General features: G+C 54.5%; 1 protein-coding gene across 4 annotated transcripts in view; it reads right to left on the minus strand.

Moving 5' to 3' along the window:
* The window catches only part of TLE3 (TLE family member 3, transcriptional corepressor), a 47,758-nt gene that overhangs the window by 17,789 nt on the left and 10,326 nt on the right, over positions 1–19,643 (minus strand). For all 4 annotated transcript variants that reach the window (XM_060153218.1, XM_060153212.1, XM_060153215.1 and 1 more), the window contains exons 5-6: positions 8,265–8,327; positions 6,612–6,686 (exon numbers count right to left, since the gene is read on the minus strand). In XM_060153218.1, the coding sequence (XP_060009201.1) occupies positions 6,612–6,686; positions 8,265–8,327 (138 nt within the window). The remainder of the gene's footprint in view (positions 1–6,611; positions 6,687–8,264; positions 8,328–19,643) is intronic.

A 19,643-nucleotide genomic window follows, 5' to 3' on the forward strand; every position in this document is an offset into this window, starting at 1 on the left:
CCTGAATCAAGGCCGGGGCCCTCTCCAAATATTTTCTCTGACCCTTCCAACTACCTGGCAGAATGGGCCAGAAGGCCCATTTTACAGATGGCAAGCTGGCACCTAGGGGCCGGAGGGGGCGGCCAGTAACTAGCCAAGTCTCACCCCTAGTGTGGTATCTGGACTCAAATCCGTCAACCACCGACGTCAGCCAAAGAACGTTCCTAAAGAGACCTCCTCCCCAAAGCAAGGAGAGTCGGTGGGGGTGACAAAGAGCTAAGACGTGACGAGCTCGCCTGTCAGTGTGGACCGTGGCTCTCAGGCCACTGATGAACAGACAACAACACACAATGCAGGCCCACAGCTCTGGACAGACGCGAGGCTCCGAGAGGCAATGAGTGTGTCTGAGGTCAGGGGTTAAGAGCCCCACTCTTCCCCAACTAAGCCGCCAACCGCCAACCTGGTGCACCCCCAAATTAATGGCACCCCCAGTCACACCACACTCCTGGCCCCAGAGAGCTCACTTCTCAGTTTGGGGAGAAAGGCTGGGACCCACGGCCATTGCTCCAGACCTAGGACATCTCTTGGTGGGCAGTTTACAGAAGCCGCCGGTGGGCACTGGTCCAGGTTGCAGCCTGACCCCAGATCTGCCTCGAGACGCCAGAGCAGAAGCGAAGCCGAAGGGCCCCCTGGAAGCCCTCCCCATCATCCGGGTCAGAACCGGTTCCTCCTTTCTGAGAGTTATGACAGCTCAGACTCTGGAGCCAGACAGACTAAGGAAGATGTCCCGCTCGATCTTTTATCAGTTCTAAGAACTTAGACAACAGTGGACCTCTCTCAGTCTCAGTTTCCACATCTGCAAAGCGGGGATCAGAATGCAGCCCATCTCTTCAGGTTGTACAAGGATCACATGCGTTACTACATGTGAAGGCAAAGTAGGTGTTCAACAAACATTAGCAAAAACAATGAGTGGACCACAAACAGAACTGCATCTTTCTCTGATCTTGGCAACTCGTGGGCTCCAGGAAGAAAAGACCTTGTTTCATCCATCCCAGCACCTCGGGTGGGGCCTGGCATGTTTGCCCAATACACATCTGCTGGGTGAATAAATGAAAATGTTGGAAAAGGGTTTACACGGAGAGGCTGGGAAGTAAGTCAGCAGAGTGGCTCTGTCCAAAAGCCATCCACCTGCCCAGATCCAAGCCTCCTCTTGGTTGGGAAGAGGGGCATCAGTGGCGCTTCCTGCTTCCCAAAACACGAACCAGTGAACCAGCATCAGAAACTTGGAACAAAGGCTGTAGCTGCAGTGGCTGTTTGGAAGACAGTGACTTTCAAAGCTGCTGAGCTTCCCAGACGGACAGGTTGGTTTTCAGCTGTGGCCCGTCAAGCAGGAGTGTCTCTTCTTTGCAACAGAGGAAAGGCAGCTTCCATGTACTTCTCATCTTCAAATACAAGAGCACCCCCTGCACAGCCAGAAACTCCCCTGAGGTCTGCTCTGGGTGGCTGGAAGGCATCGTCGGGAACGGCCCAGCAGGCTCCAGGAAGCAGGGACAGAGAGCCGACCTCCTCCCAGGCTCCTCTCCTGGGCGAGGACAGACGCCAGGGCTTGTTGGGCCAAGGGTCTGCTCACAACAGTCCTGGTTGTGATAAAGGGTGAGATAAAGTCTTTGCCGCAGCGGGGCAGGGGGAGCCGGCTGGCAGTGATCCACCTGTCTCTCCGTCCCCGTGTCGCAGGCAGGGTACAGCCATCCTCAGGCTGCATTTCTATCCCTGTGACATATCTGTGACTTCAGAGGGCGATGTGCAGAAACAGTGACATCCGAGTAGGAGGGTGACAGCGTTTTCAACTGGGGACAAACGGGATCAAGTCCACCGTCCGAGGAGGGAACTGGGCTTCACCACTCTGCAGCAGCCTGTCCCTGGCTTCCACCATTCCCTCCAAGACCAGGATTTCTCCATCCACCATAGGAAAGGAAGTCAACCACCCACCCCCCAACCCCAAAAGAGGGGTGGGGCGTCTGGAGGCAAGCCCCCTCGTGAGCACGCCCTCCTCCCGCCTTTAACATTTCACGCTGGGACAGCAACCTGTCAAAAAACATGTCCCATGGGGCAGACGTGTGTCCCTGTCCTCACGTGTACCAGATGCCCAGTTCCCGGCTCCGAAAGTACGGCCACTTACACGGGAGGCTGTCGGGGAGGCCCGCGCTGGCCGAGTCTGTGTAACTGGACTATGCACACCACGCTTCATGCCTCTGCAACCTGATTTAATGCCTCGCTTCTCAGGTTCATGATTTGGGTTAAACCTAGTGAAGCTGTCTAAGCATTTCCAGGGCTGAGACTCACCAAGGACCTCCAGACAGAGTCCTAACTGCATAAGATGCAGACGCCCTGCCCTCCCAGGAGAGGGAGGGCAGCCCCAGCCTCTACTTCCTGCCCACGGAGGTGGCCCCCCAGCTCCAGGCTGAATTGTGCCTTCATGCTCTGTTATAGCTTGGAGAGCTCACAACAACCCCGTTATCCCCATTTCAGAGACGGGAACAGGCTCAGGGGGAGGTGAAGGAACTCCGCTAAGCCAAAGTAACCAGAGCCAGGACGCAAACCCAGCACGACTTCTCTCTACCCCGGCCCCCTGGCTGAGAGAAACAGATGCGTTCATTCTAAGGCCCGCTCGCCGCACCATCCTTCTCCCAGTCAACTGAGCCCAGCTCGTCGGCGTCCTGGAGGGAACGCGAGAACCTCAGGACTGGCTTCAAAATACCCAGTGTCGTTTGTAACAAGCGAAAACCTCCCCCTTCCTCACCCTGCTCACCCAATTTAAAAAAAAAAATAAGTAAGCACCAACAGGGACCTACTGTACAGCACAGGGAACTCTGCTCACTATTCTGTAATAACCTAAATGGGGAAAGAATCTGAAAGAGAGTGGATACATGTATACGTACAACTGAATCACTCTGCTGTATGCCTGACATTAACACGTTGTTGATCAACTATACTCCAATATAAAAGAATGAAAAGAAAACCCAATCAAGCCAACACTTGTATCTTCCACTAATAATTTCCAAGGGAATGCAGGCCAGATCGTCAGTGGGGCCAGTGAGGTACGTGCCCCTCCACCTGCCAGGTTCAGTGACCTTGGACTAGCACCGAGCAAACTAAAACACGAGTTCTGAAGATGGTGGGTAACTTCGGCTCACAGGGTCTCTAATCTGCTTGGGGGGGCCTTGTGCAAGCTGTTGACCAAAGGACGATATTTCACCCCTCACGCTCAGGAACCTTTTGACCCTCCAACGATCCCCCAATAACTTGGACCCAAGAAAAAGGGGTGTGTCACAGGTCTGCAGTAACTGGGTCCCGGCAGGCCCTGGCGAACAGACACACACCTTCAGGCCTGCCTTCCCCAGACGGTCACTTGAGTTCCCCGTGGCCCTGTGTGTGGTGGGCGGACTGGGCCAGCAAGCCTGGGCTTCCGTCAGCCCCTCTGTCCTCTGTCCCCTCTCCCCTCACACCAAGCTGACGCTGGATTCTGGCCTCTCTCACCTGGAGGGGAGGCCCTGGAAATACTCTAATTCATGTGATAAACACACACCACTAGCTGCAGGTATGCCCATGCCAGACGTGTCTACCTGACCTCTCATCTCTCTCCGAAATGAGCCAAGATGTGAACCCAGAATCCTTCCACCCCATGCCCAGGAGAGCCCCAGATGACTGACTGAAAAGGGCACGTCAAAGGAAACTTGCCCAGCCCTTTTCCATCTTCTCACAAATGGGGAACACAGGCCAGAGGAATGAAGTGACTTGCCCAAAGCCCCCGCTAACTCCCAGACCAGGGGGCTGGGCTACTTCTCCCCCAAGAGGGGCAAATCGGACAGTACCATGTGGGTAGCCACAAGGCTTCTGGGTCCTCCCCTTCACCGCCCTTTCCTGCTGGGGCAGGACTCCTGCCCTCTGGCCATCAGCCCTCCCGGCCCCCTGCCACCCTCCTCCCATCGCTCTCCCGAGTCAGCCCGGCCGCAAGCCCGCTGTCCCTCTCCTTCCTCCTTCACAGGATGCCCCGGCTCGGCGAGCCACCCTCAGCCGTCCGTAATTCCTGCCTTGTGAGGCTCTGTCAGGCGCACTGATTAGACGGCTGCCTTCTTAATGACAGGGAGACGGCCGCATTCACTCAGAGCCGGAGAAGCAATTACCTCGAAAATGGGGGTCACAGGCCCCACTCGTTGGCTTTAATTGAATTCCAATATCTGCCTCTAGCTGCCTTGGCCTAACGTGTAGCTTCCTAAATACTCCTTGAAGGAAGTGGAGCTAATCCAAGCAGCGCTTCTTCCCCCAATTCCACTCTTCTCTTAGAACTTAAAAAAAAAAAAAAATTTCATAAGAGGATTTTAATTCCAAAGTTGGGGAGGGGGAGACAGTGGGGGAGAAGGGACTCCACCGCGGCCACGGAGGGATGGGAAGGCTGGGCCTGGAAAGCGGATAGGGAAGAGGCTCTGAGAGAGGAGAAGCATCAGAGAACGCACTTCCCACCCCGAGCCCTCATCTGCCACTCTCAGCAAAGCCCCCACGCTGTGAACTGGCCACTGAGGAGGACACGGGCGCCACACCGGGGCCGGACTGGACGGGAGGTGGCGGGGGGAAGAGCCCTAAGCCGAAAGCCAGCCCGGGGCCTCTGGCCTGGCGTTGCTCCTGGACGGTGTGTGACCATCTGTGAGTCACTCCCCGTCTCTGTAAAGCAAGGGCCTCGGCTGGATCAGTGGTTCTCTACCACGGGCCGTTTCGTGCACTGCCCCTGCCCCCTGCCGGGACATCTGGCAATGTCTGGAGACGTTGTGGGGTGTCACAGCTGTGTGTGGGAGGGTGCCACTGGCATCCAGTGGGTGGAGGCCAGAGCTGCTGCTGAACACCCTACTGCACATCCTCACAAAGTATGTGGCCTCAAAGTTCACGAGTCTTGAGGCTGAAGAACCCTGGGCTAACAAGATGGTTTCCAAGGAGACTTCGAATTTTACCATATTACGACTTCCCTGCTAGGGGCTCTGCCTCCCAAGCTCACTAGCTAAAAGCAGTGACCAGTCGCTCCCGTTCCCCTTTCTGGCCTCCTCTCTGCTCCTCCCCCCTCAACACTGCCAGGATTCAGACAAGGCTACTGCTCCCGCCCTGGCCGTCCTCCAGCAGCTCTCAGCAGCTGCCAGGGGACTCAGACCGGAAGGACAGAGCCCAGTAACCATCACGGGGTCCCAATACTGTGTGGGAGGATCCGTACCCGCCAGCATCACTCTGTCACTCCAAAAGCCCACCCTCCCGGCGTTCCTGGCCCAAAGAGATGAGCTGGTCCACCCCCTCCTGTAACAGACGCAGAAACTAAGGCCCGAGGAAGAGATGGGACTGCCTGAGGTCACCTGGGGAAGAGGCTTAACTAGAACACAGGTCTCCAGGTTTCTGCCCCAGAATGAAGAGCCCAGAGTCATCATTCATCCCACCAAGCAGAACATCCTAGGCCTTCAGTTCCACCTTGAAATAATGACCGTACTTAAAAACAAGCGGAGGAATGAGGACCCATCAGAGGGCTAGAGGGACCTCAGCCAACCAGTCCACTGCTTCCCAAGCCTGACTACCCTTCCGAATGATCTAGAAAACTTCAGAAACACAGATTTCCGGGTCCACCCCAAACCTATGGAAAAGAACTCTGGGGTGAGTGCCCTAGAATGTATTGCTCAGAAGCTCCGTTGGGGACCTGGACTCAGCCATCTGTGGATGGGAAGCAGTGATCTCACCCACCCTGTTCATTTTAGGGACCAAAGGTGGACAGGTGCACCCTGAGGCTAAAAGCCTTGCCCAAGGTCCCCTTAAAAAACCTGTTTCTCCTCAGATGCTCGTCTTAAATATCCTTCAGCAGCCTCATACCAGAGCAGCGAGCAGGAGGAAGATGCTGCGTGAATCCCACAAATGCACTGAAGATGTAAGCCAGGCAGGAGCACTAAAGGCGAGAGACCGGGCTTCCTCCTTTCACTGAGGGGCCAGACCAGAGGTGGGCCTCACGAAGCGCTCTGCATTATCTTTTCCTGTTCCCGGGTGAGACGGGACTTCTAGAACATCAGGGAGACCTAGCCAGGGGCCCTGGCTGGACCTGACATGGGCCCAGGATGAAGACTCCGCCAGGCAGCTCAGCGCATGGGACAGCAAGGCCCAGCCCCAAATGCCACAGCACGTTTCACATCACAGTACAGCAGAGACAGTTCTGATCCCAGGTGGCCAAAGAAGGGTAGACCTTTGCCAGTGAGGGGACAGGCCCCTGGGGAGGTGGGAGAAACCAGGTTGGCCTCCAAGGTGATCCCAGAGTCCACCCCCGGCTCAATGCTGGAGATACCGAAAGCCGGGAAAGGATGGGGCTGATGAATTTCGAGGCGGATCGGGTCGTGTCGGGCACCGCTTTAACTTGGGGAGTGAGAGGCAACCGGGGAGCCACAGGGGCAGATCTCTAGGCGGGTCCAAGCCCATGAGATGCTGGGAGAGGTCGGAGCCCTGGGGCTGCCATTCTTTGAGGCCAGCTAAGGTCAGGGTCCATCTCTGGTTATGGTAAGTGAGAGGAATAAAAGGGCTATACACACGGTGAGAGGCAGATTGGGGAGTCCACGTACCCCGATGATGGCGTTCAGCTCCGTCATGGTGACCTGCTTGGCTCGCTCCACCGCCTGCGCCACCTGCTGCTGGTGCTGGAGGGAGCGGGTGTGGGTTAGAGGCGGCCGCCTTCCCCGACCGACCGCGGAGGCACCGGGGTAGGGGACAGGTGGTGACACAGGAGGCAGAGGAGGTCCACTGACCAAAGCAGGACACAGGGAGGACGGGGGACCCATTAAACCCTTCTCAACGCGTGCCTATTACTTCTGTAACCCACACTTCCCGGACTTTTAAGTTAAAATATAAAAGAGCCCAAAGAGGGCAATTTGTCGACCGTCTCCCTCCGCCACGCAGACAAAAAAACTTCCTTCCAGGCATGTGAGACCAAGAAAACTTCCTTCCAGGCATAAGTCCCCAAACTAACATCCAGGCTGGATATTAGAAGATGCTACTGAATGATTATTCATTTCCTAAATGTGGTGACAACAGTGCAGTCCCGTAGGAGGGTGTCCTGTTAGGAGAGGCAGCTGGAGCAGTGAGTGCTGTGAGCTGTCAGGGTGTTTGCAGCTCACACCCAAAGGGTTCAGAGGAAAAGTACGTGTATCTACAGATACTCACCCTGGATCTATCTAAATAGAAAACGAACAACAACAAAAAAATGGCACAACGTTATAAGCTGGGAATTGGGTGATAATGTGTCGATGTAGGTTCATCAGTTACTCTGGTGTGGGATGCTGATAGTGGGGAAGGCTAGGGGACGTCTCTGTACCTTGCACTCAGTTCTGCTGTGAACCTCAAACTATAAAAAATAGTGTCTATTTTAAAAAAACATTTTTTTTTTTAGTGCATTCATTCCCTTCAGCCTTGAGGTGAAACCTGCTTCTCCCCTAACGGGTTGCAAGCTCCTAGGACATCACTATATCCTGTTTTTACATGAATTCAATCGTGTATGGGTCACTACTGCGACTCAAGAGACCCAGGAATCCCAGAGGGAGCGAGGGTGGTCTAAGCCACTGACGGGGGCCTGGAAGGCAGGCCTGCCCCAGGCTGGAGTGAGCTCTGCTGGATGGAAAGGGGCCCCTCTCGGGCAGCCCACCCATCTGCCCTGCACCACGGGGCCTCCTTGCAGATGCTTTTCTCCTACTGCCCACTGGTCCAGCCATGCCTCAGGCGGGAGTCTCTTGCAAAAGTGCGCTTAGAAGATGATGTGACTGACTTGGTCATGCCGCTGATGAGGACACTCTGTCCTGGGGGCCGGGGTCCCCTTTGGGTAGTGGTTCTCCTTGCAGGGTCTGGCCCTCGGTGCTAACTGGCCAGGCTTCCTTGCTCTTAGATGTCTCCAGGTGTGGAAGCTGGGGCACGGGGAAGCAGAGGCTGGGAATGCTGGTTGGGATGGGGTAGGGCCGGCGGTGGGGGGAGGCACAGCGGTACCCACTGCCCACTGTTAGCCCCTCCACAGGCCAGGACCCTCCTCTCGGGCTCAGGCAAGGGCAGAGAACAGGTTCCACTGAAGGAGCAAGTGGCCCCTCTGATGTACCAGAGGAGCTTCTGTAAAGCCCCAGGCTGTCAACTTCAGTCCACGTGAACGGACAGGGGCTGGGGCTCCGGTGAGACCTAGGCAGCCACTGGGCTGCTCTGCAAGAAACGGTGGGCACAGTAAAGGAAGGGCTTACCTCTTGTGACAGGAAAGGCATGATCTGTGCTAAAATCGTGTTCAGTCTCTTCGCAATCTCTGTCTGCAAAGGAAAAGAGACTGCGTGAGGCTCAGGCCAATAAATCAAGTCGCCAAAATGTCAGACGGTGGAAGGACAAGCTCCCCCCCAAACCGCAGACCCCCGACGGGCTCCATCCTTCCACCCTCGGTGGGCCTCCTGCCAGGAGGCCTCGCTAAATCCACAGCGTGAAGCAATCTCTTCCAACTCCCTCCAACCGGGCTGCCTACATTTCAGGGAGCTCCAATTTCCTATCAGAGGTGGTCTCTGTGTTTGGTTCAGAGTATCCAGTTCGCCTCCTCTGGATGGAAGCCCTAATCAAAACAACGCAAAACTAAACAAGAACCACCTCCACACCGCCCACTGTGGTGAAACCCATCACAAACAAGAGTGAAATGCAGTGTGGTGAGAAGGAATTGCTATGCCGTGTGGCCCCAAGGGCAATAGCAAGCCAGGCTCTCGGGCTCCCAGACAAATCAGGAGGTGATGGAAGACGCCCGGCTGCATGTGCCAAAGTGTTCCCTGGGGCCAGCCTCACACCCGGCGGTATGTGTCTTAAAGGGTCTCCCTCGCCCTCCACTTTCCACTGCTGCCTGTCTCCCACCAGACTGCTCCCTCACCCTTATATGTGCTGCCCAGCCTGAAATCCCACCGTTGACACTTCCTTTTGGGGGGCATAAAGCACTGCCTTCTCTAACATGATGCTTGGGATGTAACTGATTGGATCCCTAGCCCTTCATCTAAGTTGACCACAGAAACAATTCTCTGCCCCACTGCTAACCCTCCAGAAAAGATCACATTCAGAAAAACATCAACTGATTTTGCCACCCGTGTTCCATGTGAAACCATCTCAGATGAAGAATGGTTTAGAAAAAAAAGAAAAAAGAAAAAAACAGTGGGGCTAAATGGTTAACTGAATCCAGACAGGAAGGCCGAGGACCAGACAGACAAGTCTCAGAATTGCTTCTCTTATCTCCTTCTGAATCCCAAGGCCACCAGGACTGAGGTCCCAGAGCTGGCTTCAAGGCTCTCATCAGCACATAGCCATCTTTCAGAGACAAAACCATGACAGCAGCCTTTAAAAATCTGTGATCATCTGCATGTCAAATGACTCTGGATGAGAAATCCTCGTGCACTTAAAATAAAAGCAATGTTGTCTGAAGGCTTACGAACAGACCCTGGCCCTCAGGAGAATTCCTGGGGCCAGCACCCCCTCCTCCCCCCAGCCCCAGCCACTCATGAGTGATGAGGATGCCCCTGGCTTGTGAAGAGACAGGCCATGGACCAGGAATCTGATGGGCTTCTGTGGTCCCACGTCCTGGGGCTGCTCGCTGCGGTGCAGGCTCCAACTCAGAACGCCTGTCCGGGGCATCAGGGGCTCCTGGGTGGGGATCAGAGATCACCGCTCTCTCCTGGAACACTCTAGATTCTCAGGAATAGGGCCAGTCTTGCCCACTGTGGGCATCGGGGGTAAAACAAGTCTTTGGTGTGAAAGACTGTCCCCCATATCCTAGACCAACTGAGTGCCAATAACGGTCCCCACATTTCTAAACTTCCGGGGTGGAGAGGGTGTATCATCCTCGCTAAGCCCCATGGGACTCACAGCCACATCTGCACATTCAGGGTATATTCCAGCAAGGGCACTGTATAACAGTTTGTCGTACAAACTGGGTTTGTCAGCAACAATGCTATTGACATTTGGGGCCAGATAATTCTTTGTTGCGTGGGGCTGTTCTGGGCATTGTAGTGTTCTTAGTAGCATCCCTGGCCTCCGCCCACTGGACGTCCGTCATTCATACTGTAAGGAACCTGGGACGATTACTAATTATTGTATAAATTATTAATCTAGGTAAGTGGGAAGAGTTCTACTCCAAAACAAGGTCCTTCCTCACTTATGTTCATTTTCCTTCCTCCAAATTGACTGACAGTGGGCAAGAGGGATAAAATATAAGAGTCAGGGTTGTACATTGTACACGTCGGGAGTTCTAGAAACAATCAAATCAGTCCAAACCCGTAAGAGCAACATCATCACTCAACTGTCACATGTTTATGTGCCAAATAAGAACAGAAAGTTTTATTTAAAACAAAAAGCAAAGAGAAATAAACAAAATAAACCATCCTCACTGCTAGGGAGCTCATCGGTCCAAGGCTTCTTACCTCAAATGACTGGCATAGCAGAGCCTGGTACGTAGTAGGTGCTCAGTAAATGTTGAGCCAAAAGAATCTCGCTGGCCTCCCCGCATTTATTTTTCGAGACTTCAGATTGCAGTGGCCCCTGGCCAGAGATCTGGGCCTGCCCCACTGTGGGGGGCATCTGGGGGAGGGGCAGTGGCAGACGGAGCGCTGACCTACAACCAGGAGCACAAGTCCTTCATCGACAGGGTGAGGCAATGGTCAAGCCAGACCAGCCACAAGCCGCCCGCTGGGCTCTGCCTGCTGCCCCCGCTACAGCCAGCGAGGCAGGCGCAGGCCCGGAACCTTCCCCGTCACTCTGGCCTGCTCAGCAACTACAGCTCTCACCGTTTTTGGGGTGGGTAGTTGTAAAGGAGTCCCAGCTGTTGCTTACTTCCTCTAGCAAACAGGTCAAGTGGCAAGATCTTAGGAGGTAAAGGAACAAAATGAAAAGTAGCTGACCTTCCCTCTCCCCGCATCTTTTAGCAAATGTGCGGCCACAGGCTGCCCCCAGGTGGGATCTTTCCCCTGCGCGGCCTGGTCCAGAGCCCAGCATCCTCTGGTTATGAGGAAAAATCTGCCGGGATTTCACATAGCTCTGCCTGGTTCAAGACCGGTTCAAGCCTGGCATCCAGGCTACTAGGTGACCACGGCTGGGTCGCTCAGAAGCCCTGTGGGGGGCTCAGACCAAGTCCCCTCTCATCTCACCTTTCCACCCACAGGGAGCAGTTCTTGCCTCCCAACCCCACACATCATGACCAGCAGAACAGATATGCAATATTCCGGAGGCCTGGGCTATCAGCCTTCAGGCTCTGTCCTGGGGCCCAGACTTAATGAAAAGCGGCCTCCCCGAGTGACAGGAAGGACTCTGGCCTGCCACGAGTTAGGACTGTACAGTGTTGGGGGAGGGCAGAGGAAAGGGGGTAGTGTCACACTTGGTCCCTGTCCTCGTGTCTGGGTTTTTTTTTTCTGGGAGGAAGCGGGGGTGGAGAAAGCATGCGATCCCATCCTTCCCAGCTGGGACCGTCCCCTGCCGGGGAGCAGCTCTCCCCTCCTGGTCTCCCCACCATGTGCGAGCAGGAATCGAGCCTCGGTTTCCTCTACATAGACCATCCAACCCTGAGAACGGGCTCAGCGCACGCTGGTGCGTCAAAGAATGAACAGGAAAACTGTTCCCTAAACGATTTTTCTTTTCATGTTTATTTTTTTGAGGGTGGTGACGGCAGGAGTGGAAGCTCCCGCAAACAGAAAGTCGACCGGACAGAACCACTCTTAACAACAACGATAATAATAATGGCTAACATCCGCCGACCCAGCTGCTCCAAGCATTTTGCATGCGTGAGCTCACAAGAGCCCTACAGGGAAGGCACTCCTTATAAATCTCCAGTTTTCGGATGGGGAAACTGACGCTTGGCAATTAAGCGACGTCACTAACCGACTTCCTACCAAGAAGCCAAATTTTGACATTTTGAGGGAGCTCAGAGAAGTATTTTTCAAAGAAAAACTACTGTCAGGGCTAATAATTGACAGCATTTCCGATTAGGGCAGCTGTTAAAACAGCATCTGATCCAACTCAAACAAGCTCTAAACATCACTTCCAAGAAAGGAAAGAAAAAAAGAATCAAGACGTGTGACTTTTAACAATCGGGACAGGTCACAAATCACAAATCGGAACTAGATCCTACGTTGGAAAGCTCCTTTTGGCCTTCGGGGCACCCTGTTATCAATAAGGCAGCTGGGGCTCACGGGGTGGACCTTCATCCTTCCTCCATCCTGGTCCCAAAAGGCCACTGCCTTTGAGTCAGAGCCTCGGAGGAGAACCTGGGAGGCGGCGGGTGCCAGGCTGCGGGAGGACGGCTTCCTTTGGAAAAAGGTGTTTGGGGAGCCTGGTGCCGCCTTTGAAAGTTTCTTTTCAAGTGTGGTTCAAAGAAGGCAGCTTTGCTGGTGGAAAAACATCGTTCCTCAGAAGGAACTAAGCCACTCGACGCAGACAGAGCAGCCGCTCAGAGAGAGAAGCGTGCACAGAGATCCCGCGACATCCGGAATCTGCGCTCTCAACTAGGCGCAGGAGGTACACCTGCCCTGTGTCCCCGTCCAGACTGTTAGGCAGTAAGTGACGGAACACAAGATGAGGGGGGCGGGGGCGAGTGTAGTTTCCCAGAGAGCAGTCGCTCCACGCGCCTTAGTGACTCCCACTCACGCGATCATCTCATCAGAGCAGAACCTCTAACCATCCCTTAGTGACTCCCACTCACGCGATCATCTCATCAGAGCAGAACCTCTAACCATCCTGGGGTAGACGGAGGGCGCCAGACTTTCTCAAAGTACGCCGCTCCAGCCACACCCTTGCATTCACATTTGCTGCTGTTCCCATCCGTTGGGCCTTTGACCCACGACACTGAAGGGAGATGGAATCTGCCCTTGGTCCGCACCCCGAGCAACCTCTCGCTCCTGACCGGCAGCACCCAGCCAGGCCTCGGCTCTTTTTTTTTTTAATTTAACTGCCTGCTCAAGTCACAGCTGACAGCCACTTCCAGAAGACCGTCTCTCCAGTATTTGAACTGCCAGGTCGTCTGGACCGATCAGCTCTTGAAAATGCACACTTCATTCTAATCTCAGCCCAATAAAAACGAGGAGAGGGAGGAACCTGGCCGCTTTAAAGAGCACGTTCTGACCCCGGAGCCACACAGAAATGACCTGGCGTCGCCTCCCAGCTCGGCCTCCAATCTAGCTGCATGGCTTTGGGCAAATCCCTTCCCTCCTCTGGGCTTCAATTCTGTCGTCTGCAAAACAGAGGGATGGACTGAATAAATGATAAGATCCAGGAGCCATCTTTCAGAGTCTGAGAACGCTAAACATTCCTGAGTTGCTCTGTGACACATCGATTCCTCCAGAAAGCTCAGTAAAACAGAGCAGAACGTAAGTTCAGAGGGTGAGCAGAGAAGAGGCAAGCCGACTTGAGCCATGGATGGATGCCGGGCAGTGGGCTAGGCTGGGGCTGGCTGGGCTTGGCCCCCAGGACCCGTCTTCACGGCACAGACCGTTCGAACGTGTCCATCAGCCGTACTGCGCCCAACGGTCACAGAGCAGACAAGAGCAGTGATGTCCCATCTGTAGGTGCCGAGCACCTCCTGTCCGGGTTCTTGCCGTGATTCACAGGGAGCTGAAGACAGCCAGGCAAGGGCTCTTCAAGGTGTCTCACTTAGTGGGAAGTAACAGCAATGAGGCAGCCAAAGGGCCGCTCCTAGGTTCCCGGTTTCACTTCTAAAACAAGCATTTCTTCACGGGACAACCAGCGTCTTGGGAAGAACAGAGTGTGTGATGCTGGGGCCCCGTGTGTGGACGTGTGCGAGAAAAATGAGCTGACGGAAAGATACCTCCGTGAGACGTGAGTTACACCCCAGGTCCCGTGGGAATGGTGCTCCCCCCCCAGCTCTGCGTCTGACAGGCCATGTGACCTCTGGACCGCTGGCTGGGCCTTGGGTGACTCCTCTCGAAGCATGTGTGTCTGGGGTGGACACCTGGTCTGCTCTGGGGTTCTTGAATTTGGATGGGGTTTTACCTGGCTCTCTGACTCGAGTCCTGGGGTGCTCAAAGGGAGGCTGCCTGTCTTGAATTAACATCACAGGGGCACAGGGAGAGGCTGGGGGCCGTGCAGAAGCAGGAAGCTGTGGTAGCCAGGTGTCACAGTCACCCCGCAATCAAATGCTGGGAGATTCCAGAACAATGCATCCAAGCAGTTTTACCTTCAAGTATCCCACTGCATTTCCTAGGCAATTCTAAACGGACAGGCCCTCAATTATTGGACTACGAGATGAAATTCCTTGCCAAGCAGTTTCTCCTCAGACCAAGCTCAGAGAGCTCGGAAACAAAGCAAGTGGACGTGTTATCACCAGAGAGAAGGAAGTCCAGGGACAGGGAGGTGTGAGACCTCCAGCAAAAGCCAGTGCCGGGTTCCCAGGCCCTGCTCCATCCCCGCCAGGCACTGGCTCTAGGGGAGAGCCGCTCCACGGTGTCTTTAAGGAGGGGGGAGTAAATGACCTACTTGGCAGCCCGGGAGATAATGACCCCTGCTCCTGCAGGGGCTGGGGAGGTTTACATCACAGATCACTCAATGATAGGTGAGCCTCCTTAAAGGCCCTTTTAGCATTGACATATTGATCAAATTATATATAACTACAACGCCATTAAATATTTATGCTTCCGAGGAAGCCTGCTGAATTCTTTATGCAGGGAGGGCTGGGAACAAAAAAAGGCCCAGCCCTGGTGTGACCCTGAGGATCTGTCTCCCGGGGGAAGGAAGGGGACGCTGGTTGGGGCCAGCCTGTGACACTGGTCCCCGTGCCCTTCACACAGAGTAAAGATGGCAGAGAGGATTTAACACACTTGCCCTTACCCAGCGAGGACAGATGAAAAGCAAGGGAGTCTGGGGGCCCTGAGTTGTGACATGACCTTCCCAGGTGCTCCCCTGAAAGGAATCCCGCCTTCCTTTTCTGTGCCCACCAGAAGTCTTGGACATTTTCTGCCAAGAGTCTAGGGAGTAAGGGAATTGGGAATGGTGACGCTGAGTGAGGAAGCGGGGGAGTGGCGTGGGTGGGAGAACAGAGGAAGCATCTAGGCCACTGACCCTGGAAAGAGTTGGCAACGCAAAGTCTGGAGACCTGCATTTCCGCCCCAGGTGTGTCTTGCGCTAGGACCTCAGCTTCCATTGCATGAAGGAGGCAGACTTGGGTCCAAGTTAATAATCAGAGCTCTCAAAAACAAATTAGGTGCTGTGTGCAAGTGAGTACCCCGTCCCGGGGAGCATTCAATGGCAACCCTACAGGGACACGGGCGTGGATACCACTCCATGGGAGGGACTTGGAAAGGTGACAGCCAAGTCCCTCCCTGGCTCTAAGACTCGAGACTTTCATTTCTCAGACTCTCAGTTTCCATCCACCGGGCTTCCTGTTAACAAGATCCAATAATCTTTAAATATTTGTTCACCTTAATTTCTTGGCTCCCAAACACATTAAACTCTGCTTGCCTCCCACCCCCACTCCAGGGAATGGCCCTCAAAGAGCCTGCTTGTGTAGATGGAACAGGGAAAGCCTTTTCAGATTACAGCTTCTCCCAACACTGCCCATTCATCCCAGGCGTGGAAGACCCCACCAACCCCCCCCAATCCCTCCCTCCCTCCCCTCAGATAACCCCCTGGTCCCCTCCCCCACCTTCCCAGGCTCCACAGGCCAACTCCCGCCAGGAGGGAAAATTCTCAATTCATCCCTGTGGCGTTGCTATGGCAACCCCCAGCCACCTAATCCCCCTTGGAACATTATGCAAATCTCCCTTTGCCCCTCAACAGGCTGTAAAAGTCACATTACCCTTGCAGAGGCGGCTCGTTAAATTTTGGGAGTCTCCCTGTAAGGTCAGCGCTGTGACTTTTTAGGGACAGGGGCTCTCTGGGAAACCTGGGTGGTGGGAAGGGGAAAATGAGGTGTCGGGGAAGGAGCAGAAAACAGTCCCCTTTTACCCACCCCATCACTGAGTCCACAACCCAAGCGCGTGGCCCTTCCTTAGATTAAAAGGGTCAGAGGGGCCTCTCTTCCCCAGACAAGGATGGCAGGAATGGTGGCATTTCACAGGCCATAAAAATCAAGATCAGTTATTTAGAAACTTGCTTAAACGATCGGCTCCCTCTCAGACTGGCCCCCTCCCAAACCATCAGCGCATTCAACATCTCATTTCACAGATGGAGAAAAGGAGGCCCAGAGAGGGCCCAGCTGCCCCAGGTCACACAGCAAGACAATGGCTCTGGAGCCAGAATTCCTCCCCCTCATCAAGGGTTCTAAACCAGGGCAGATTTTACTCCCCCAGGGACACTGGCAGTGTCTGGAGACATTTTTGGGTGTCACAACTGAAGTGGTGCTACTGGAAATTAGGAGGTAAAGGCGAGGGATGCTGTTTAATATCCCGGGAAGCCCAGGACAGCCCCACCACAGAGAATTATCTGGCCCCCAAACGCCAACGGTGCCCAGGTTGAGAAACCCCAGTCTACACGTCGCTGACACTCATGTTTCACCGAATTCTTAAAAAGCTTTGTCTGAGGACTTCCCAACACTGGAATCAAAGCCTTGATGTACAGGTGGGTCTGAGAGTGGGCCAGCGTGGAGACCACAGAAGACCACACCTTGATGTGGCCTCTGGATAAAGATCCCTGGTCCAAATGAAACAAGCCGAGTTACCAGTTCTGAACCCGCCCCTGATCCACAGGGAGAGCGCAATCGGGTCACTGAACCTCTTGAAACGTCAGTGCTCCTACTGTCAGGCGGGGCTCCTGGTGTCCACCTTGTAGGGCTGGCATGTGGAGCCAACAAGTCACAAAGGAGAAAGGGCTCTGGGAAGTGTCACGACATGTGCAACACCAAGGAGCTGGTCCTCGCTCTCTCAGGCCTTGGCAACTTCGGGGACTGTCCCGCTGTGAGGATCCCCTGCTGAGGTCTCCCCACACACAAGGGAGGTACTGTGCTAAGCAGTTAGCATGCGTCATTCCACATTATCCTCAAAACACGCTCTATAACTGCACAGTCCAATACATGAAGCCAGCGGCCATGCGTGGCTAGCTAACGTTAATTAAAGTTCAATTTGAAACTCAGTTCCTCGGTCACAGTAGCCACATTCCAAGGCTCAACAGCCGCACGTGGCTGGTGGCTACCGTACTGGACAATGAGACAGCCACTTCCACGACTGCAGAAGGTTCTCTCAGGCAGTACCACTCTAACAGGTAGGCATTCTCACCATTCCCATTACACATTCAAGTTCGCAGAGAGAAATGGCCTGACCCAAGTCACACAGCCAGTAGATCCTAATCTAGGACTCAAAACTAAGTTTGTATGACTTCCAAGCCTGTCTCCTAGCCACCAGGACAGGCCATCATCTCCCAGCTCCTGGTGCTCTGAACCTAACTTCCCAGGATGCCCCTTCGAGAACCAACTGACTTCTTCGAGAGACCAACTCTGATTCCACTGGCACCTTCATGAAAAAGGGTTTATCAAAGACCCACCACCTGGAGGCCTGGGAAATGCCCAATGTTCCTACAGCACCAGAGGGGGATTAAGACAGGGACCTAGTCAGGGGGATAGCGAGGGAGAGCCAGGTGGAGATCCCTTGAGAAGTGGGGTGAGAACCAGGTAAGAGATTAGAGAGAAACCGGAAAAGGCTAAGAGAGAAGACCATCCACGCACACACCCCACACCGCCACCTTCAGGAGTTCCTGCAGGCTAGGCTCCCCGGTGCCACACACAGAGCGCCAGGTGACAGAGACCAGCGTCAAGCCAACAGTGGGAGAACTGTGGCAGGGGGAGGGCAGCTCTTTGGGGGCTCTAATGCTTCTCCTCGTTTCGGGCTGGCTTCATGGGGATACCGACTCTCTGGGATAAAGCGTGAGGTCCTAGGAGATGGGGCCATCAACCTCAACTCCTCCGGAGTCTTGCCCGAGGACTTCTGCTCTTAGGCAAAGCAAGATGGGCACTGGACCGCAGCACTCTCCACGGGTAAGGCATCTCTGAGGAAGGGCCCCCTTCTCTTCTCAGAGTAAGGGTTTAAGGAGAGGCTAAGGCACCCACTGACTGATCAGCCCCGGCCCGCCCCCTACCTCCATCTGCCCGATCTCACGGGTACTCTCTTCCCACCAGGCTTTTAGCCCCTCATTCCAGACCATTTGGTATCACCGGCAGCTTCTCCCAGGCCCATGAGTCTGCCCGACCTCTTCCCGGGCAGGAAGTCTGATAGTCCGCGTACCCCGCTTGCACCTCAGCTGGAGGATTGCCTCCCATCCCTTGCCCCCCAGACACACTAAACTGCCCCGCTCCGCCCTAGCAGATCTCACCACTGGTTCACAAAGCACGTGCCTGCCGGGATGCTCAGTTTCAGACCAGGAGCAGGACGGACCTGTGGAGGGCTCTCCCCTGAGAAGTGTCTGGGGACTGGGTAGAGGCCCTTTGTCACAAAGTCCTCACCTCCTGGCTGGGTGGTGTAGGAGTCTAAAACAGAGACCTCCCCAGCCAACCAGGCAGGAAGAGTCCCCTGCCCTGCCCCCAGGTTGCAGGACTGGTGGAAAGAACTCTTTCCGCCTTTGAGGGAAGATGTACCCTCCCAGTACAAACGAAAGAAAAAGTTCTCATTCGGAATTAAGGGGGAAGAAAAAAAGTCGAAGAGCTGTGAACAATGGTTATCAAGGATTTAAAAGGGCAATGAGATAAGGCCCCAACACTTGGAACTCCAGGCCCAAGTAGATAGCTGAGGAATGACAGGCAGCGTTTACTAATTTACCTCCAAGCCATTAACCCTTGCTTCCTGCTACTCGGGTGCTCCCGGAATCCAAATTCAGCATGCTTTCCCTAGTTCTTCCCCATTCCTCATCCCGCCCCCCCATATCTCTGCTTTATCATCTTTCCCCAACTATCTCGTGCATCACTCCCCTCCCTTCCTTCTCCTCTCACACTTCAACTGTCCTGTCATGTGAGACGGAAAAAAAAAATGGTTAAGCCTATCAAAGACACGTTATAATACAGGTTTATGACACATATTTCTTGCTACCAGCACGACTTTCGCAACCACAGGTCTCTCTCAGAAACCTGAGAAAGCCTGGTATCCTTCCCAGAAGGTCCGTGATGCTATCCAGGGTCAGGAAGACCCCCAGACCGGAACATACAGTCCCGGAGTCCCCAACAAAATGCACACCGTGCACCCGGTACGGGCTCAGGGGCCTCCGTGAATGCAGAATGGTCTCGTCCCTCAGGGTGCCCAGAGCCTCCACACCGCTCTCCTCCCCTCTTAAACCCAGCCCCAGTTTAAGAACACAGCCCTGCGGGCTTCCCTAGTGGCGCAGCGGTTGAGAGTCCCAGCGGGTTCGTGCCCCGGTCCGGGAGGATCCCACATGCCGCGGAGCGGCTGGGCCCGTGAGCCATGGCCACTGAGCCTGCCCGTCCGGAGCCTGTGCTCCGGAACGGGAGAGGCCACAGCAGTGAGAGGCCCGCGTACCAAAGAACACAGCCCTGTGGCACCCTTAAGTATACAGGTCATCTTCACACGCCAGGCCTTTCGTGCCAGGCTCTGATGCTTTCCTCCTGGTGTGTGTGTGTCCTGGAGCCAAATGCCTGTGAGTTTAGGTTTCTAAGGTGAAAATGT

This window comes from Lagenorhynchus albirostris, chromosome 1 (assembly GCF_949774975.1).
Source record: "Lagenorhynchus albirostris chromosome 1, mLagAlb1.1, whole genome shotgun sequence".
NCBI lineage: Eukaryota > Metazoa > Chordata > Mammalia > Artiodactyla > Delphinidae > Lagenorhynchus > Lagenorhynchus albirostris.